The sequence below is a fragment of the Mus caroli genome, chromosome X, assembly GCF_900094665.2.
Source record: "Mus caroli chromosome X, CAROLI_EIJ_v1.1, whole genome shotgun sequence".
Taxonomy (NCBI): Eukaryota; Metazoa; Chordata; class Mammalia; order Rodentia; family Muridae; genus Mus; species Mus caroli.
The window spans coordinates 100,000,657-100,005,953 of NC_034589.1; the positions used below are offsets into that span (position 1 = coordinate 100,000,657).

General features: G+C 39.0%; 1 protein-coding gene across 1 annotated transcript in view; it reads right to left on the reverse strand.

The window, feature by feature from the left end:
- Nucleotides 1-5,297, reverse strand: part of Magt1 (magnesium transporter 1) — a 42,284-nt gene that overhangs the window by 7,183 nt on the left and 29,804 nt on the right. The window contains exons 6-8 of the mRNA XM_021153097.2: nucleotides 4,931-5,020; nucleotides 4,076-4,139; nucleotides 528-602 (exon numbers count right to left, since the gene is read on the reverse strand). Coding sequence (XP_021008756.1) covers nucleotides 528-602; nucleotides 4,076-4,139; nucleotides 4,931-5,020 — 229 coding nt within the window. The remainder of the gene's footprint in view (nucleotides 1-527; nucleotides 603-4,075; nucleotides 4,140-4,930; nucleotides 5,021-5,297) is intronic.

A 5,297-nucleotide genomic window follows, 5' to 3' on the forward strand; every position in this document is an offset into this window, starting at 1 on the left:
AACCACCCGTAATGAGATCTGACGCCCTCTTCTGGTGTGTCTGAAGATAGCTACAGTGTACTTATGTAAATAAAGCTTTGGGCAGGAGTGAGCAAGGCAGAGTTGACCAGAGCGAGCAGACATCCTAAAAATTCAATTCCCAACAACCACATGAAGGCTCACAACTATCTGTACAGCTACAGTGGACTCACACACATTAAAGAAAGAAAGAAAGAAAGAAAGAAAGAAAGAAAGAAAGAAAGAAAGAAAAGAAAGAAAGGAAGGAAGAAAGAGAAAGTTCCAGCTCAGCTGGGCCATGTAACAGAGCTTATCTCAAAACAAAAGAAAGTCAACGGAACAAAAAAATGGGAAGAAATAGATTATAATAAAATCATTAGTTTTCTTGGTGGAATAACATAGAAAACTCTTCCTACAAGTTGCAGTTTCTTTTTCGAATTTTCTATAAAGGGAAAGTGATTAGTTAAGATTCTTTTTTTTTTTTTTTCTGGATTAAAGGCAGAATTGAACCATTGTGGCATGTGACTTACTCCTTCGCTTCCCAATATCCATGTCAGAGGTAGCAGCTTCACATAAAAGCACCATACCTAAGGTAACACCACCATCTTAGAGAAACTGTTTAAGGAGAAATTCATGTAGCCACAAAAGACAGCCGTTTTCCTATTCCCAGTTTCTCATGAAGAAAATTAAGATGAATTTATAAACCTTAAGGTAGTAACCCAAACAAATAATTCTTCTATGTTTACAATATTAACTGTAAAGATTTAATTAAAAAGTAAAGTTGAGCCAGGCTTGGGAGACAGGCCAGCCTAGGGTACATAAGATCATGTAACTGGTATGGTGGTACGCATCTTCAATCTGAGCACTTGGAAGGCAGAGGCAGGCAGAGCTCTGTGAGCTCAAAGCCAGCCTGGTTTATGTATTATAGGCCACTCAGTGCTACATAGTAAGACCCTGTTTCAAAGAAACAAACCAAACCAACACCAAAACCCCATATTGATCCCCTCAAAAAAATATGGCTAAACATACTTCAGTTTTGTAAAGTAAAACATACTTCTAAGAAATCCCACCTATATATAAAATGAGCTTTTTGGATATCACATTTTGAACACAGCAATTTTCTAACCCCACTAGTCATCACCAACACCCCTGAAAAGGACATCCTTAAAATATACATCATTTTAGACAATAGCAACTCACTTTTACATGGAAAATAATCTCAGACATTCAACAATTAAATTTTCGAGCAGAAATTATTACTCAGCTATCCAATTTTGTCATATTTTAATGAAAAAGGAAAATTCCCCCATGTAGAATAACCTTATACTTATTCATTTTGATAACACCAGCTACATAAGTCAAAATGGGAAATACTACAGCATAGAAGCACACTGCATGGTTGAATAATAAGCGGTATCAATATTTAAAGAAAAAAGTTTGTTCAAGCAGAAAAGAGACCATCACCTGTACTTTGTGAATACTAGTAATGGTCAAACATTCCAAGTTAATTATGTACATGATGCACATTGTAAGCTACTGCCTATGGGTATAATTAAGTGATATGAGAGAAATGGGTATTCTGATGACTATATTCACCTCTTCATTACTATCTTTTTTTTTGTTTTTGTTTTTGTTTTTAAGAGGGTTTCTCTGTGTAGCCCTGGCTGTCCTGGAGCTCACTCTGTAGACCATGCTGGCCTCGAACACAGAAATCCGCCTCCCTCTGCTGGGATTAAAGGCGTGAGTTACCACTGCCCGGCTTCATTACCATCTTGTATTCTCTCCTCAATAGCCTTATTAAGAACAACTGCCAAGGTGGTAAGATATCGATAAAAGCAATGTAAGGGAGGATGGGTTTATTTAGGCGCAGTTTCACAGTTCATTATGGTGGAAATCACAACCACAGAAGCACAGGGCAGCTGGTCACACTGGATCCAGGAGAGAAAAAAGGATGAATGCCCACTGTACTGACTAGTTTTATGTAAACTTCACATAAGCTAGAGCTGTCTGAGGAGGGAGCCTCAACTGAGAAAATGGCTCCATGAGATTGGGCTGTAGGCAACCCTGCTGGGCATTTTCTTAATTAGTAACTGATGGCACCCAGCCCATGGTGAGTGGTATCATCCCTGGGCTGGTGATTCTGGGTTCTAACACGGGTGCTCCCATAAGCAAGCCATGGGGACCCAACCAGTAAGCAGCACTCCTCCATGGCTTCTGCATCAGCTCCTGCCTCCGGGATCCTGCCCTGCCTGAGTTCCTGTCCTGACTTACGTTGGTGAACTGTAATGTGGAAGCATAAGCTGAATAAACTCTTTGCTCATATCAATATCTTACCACCTTAGTAGGAAGACTGACAAATACACAGGGCTATTCATGTAGCCCCTCCCACTTCTACCCTCTAACAGAATCTTCATTAGGTGATGTCACTGACTGCCCAGAATTTTATTTGAACTGTGCTACTGTATGAGGCTCTGTGTATCCAGTCTTCCATGCCTTCACTCCCGTTCATTGATGTCAGGCCAACCTGCTATAGGAGGTATGAAGGTCCTCATGTTCAAAGATAAGCACAAGGGGACCTGAAATGTTACCCAAAAGGCTTATCCCTTCAAGGGAAGGAATTCTTTATCTGTCATCCAGAGGCCTGGGAGTAGACAAGCATTCTACACTAGTGATGTTTATGCTGTGTGGCTCGTGGGACCACATCAGAGCTTTCCCCAGAACCTGATCTCAAGCTCAATTTTCTCAGTTAGTCTCTAGGTCCCATCTTTATGTCATATGTTGTCCATCTGTAGAACCTATCTTTATTAAGCTGTCAGATGGACTTCACGAAGCGTCCCTGTCGTCGTGTCTGATTCTTATTTAGCTTACTTTGTTCCTCAAAGAGGTTTCTGCATGCTTTATTGGGCACACAGGATTGAATTCATTATCACCAGAAAAAAAAATCATCAAAATTTGCTGGGCTTAAATATGCCTAAAATAAGCGACTTGGAAGTTTGAGTCAACACCGGCTACTGAGTTTGATGGGCTGAGCTGCCTTCTCCCCTCCCACTGACCCTGGACATCACAGAGACCCTTACAACTAACCGCCCCCCCAAATCTGGATAGTTCACAGATGTCTTCCCCAATAAAACTCTTTCAGTTTTCATCCTAAAAAAAAAAAAATGACTGCCCATGTCCCATGTTTATAATTAATTTAATTAGCTTTTAATTAATTTAACTTAAAATTGTGTATATATATATGTGTGTGTGTAGCATAGGTACACCTGTTTGCACGTGTGTTAGATGTGTAGAGGTCAGAAGACAAGTTGTAGGAATTGGTTCTTTCATTCCACTGTGTCAGTCCTGGAGATCTAACTCAGGTTGTCAAGGTGGCTGGCAGGCACACACTCTGCAGCCCACTGCTTTTTTAAAAAACAAAAAACAAAAAAAACAAAATCTCACCGAGATTCTTTTCCAGCACTTTTTTCCCAGTATTTTTCCTTTTTCTTCCTGCGGCACTTTATATGCAGGGTTTCTCTGAAAAGTGCTTGGAATTGACCTTGGGGTCTTGTGCATGCTAAGCCAGTGCTATACTACCGAGATAGAGCTCAGTTCCAACTTCTCTTCTAGCCTATTAAATTAATGTTTCACCCTTTCTTTCTTTCTTTCTTTCTTTTTTTTTTTTTTTTTTAATTTTTGGTCTGAGACAGGATTTCTCTGTATAGCCCCGGCTGTCCTGGAACTCTATAGACCAGGTTGGCCTCTGCCTCCTGATTAAAGGTGTGCGCTACCATCACCGGGCCTAATGTTTCATTTTAAATACCACCTAAACCCTTCCTTCTAAACCCTCAGTTCTATTTAGCTTTATTAACAAGACATGCCATGCTTCTATTATGTGTAGACCTCCATACATCAGTGAGCTCATCAACTGGCTTGGTCAGATTTAAGGTTTGAGGAAGACATAAGCAACAGAATTTCCAAAGGATATTATGCCTGCATTAGGATATCAGCTCCAACCAAATGCTGTACAGAGAACACAAAATTGTAAGAAAACAGGCAAATTAAAATGTAACAATAAAGACTTATTGTCAAAGGATACTGAACAGAAGAACGATGTGGGTTTCAGCTACAAACTGGGCCTGGCTGCTCCCGTGGATGTAATTCTGGGAGGAGAAGACAAATGCAGTCTTTGTATTATATACTGAATTATAGTGTTGTAAGCCTAAAATATGGTATGTTAAACATTAGGAAAGTATCAGTTCACTTTCTCTATGTAAGCATGTAGCACACTTTTGTGAGGCTGTTAAAAGCTACCTCAGGGGGGCTGGTGAGATGGCTCAGTGGGTAAGAGCACCCGACTGTTCTTCCAAAGGTCCAGAGTTCAAATCCCAGCAACCACATGGTGGCTCACAACCATCCACAACGAGATCTGGCGCCCTCTTCTGGAGTGTCTGAAGACAGCTACAGTGTACTTATATAATAAATAAAATAAATCTTTAAAAAAAAAAAGCTACCTCAGTATTTACTTATTTCTCCTTTCTTTGCACTTGTACTGTATATTTCACAAAAATGTTAAGAAAAACAATATTTAAGTATATAAACCTACGTGTGAAAACAATGCAGACATGACAATAGGGAGCACATTTTCCCAACCAATCACCATATCTGTTAGTCCCTAGCACAGTGGCTAGAAGCAACAGATAATGAGATACTTGACTAATTTTCATATTTAGTTTGAGACTTAACTATCCTAGTCAAGAGATCTCAATAAATGGAATAAAGACTGTTCCACTTTGGAGCACTGTATGCTCTAAGTGTAACTGGAGCTCATTAACAAAGATTAAACAGTCAAAACTGTATCTAGTTGCTGTATATGTCAGCACTGGCCTCACATGGTAATCATCATTACAGTAACTTTAGTATCCAATGCAAAGAAATTGCAAACTTTCCTTACCACATGTCCTGTGTGGGGATTCTTATGAGCATATGGTGGTCCTCTTATATGGTTCCACATTTGGCCAGATGTCATAGCAAGCACAAAACACTAGAAAACAAAAATCATGGAATACTCATGGTTTAGCTAGCTCATACTGATTAGGTTAGTGGGTACACGAAAACACTTATCCATTCAGAAAACACTTGACATTTTTTCAAATAAATGATTTTTTTATTAAAATGTATATTTTACCATAAGGATCACAATTCAACATCATTTCTAAAGGGATTTTAAACTATAATTAAACAGAAGAGTTTCAAACTTGAGTATTGGAAATATATCTGAAAAATATTTTTTCTTTCTTTCTTTCTTTCTTTCTTTCTTT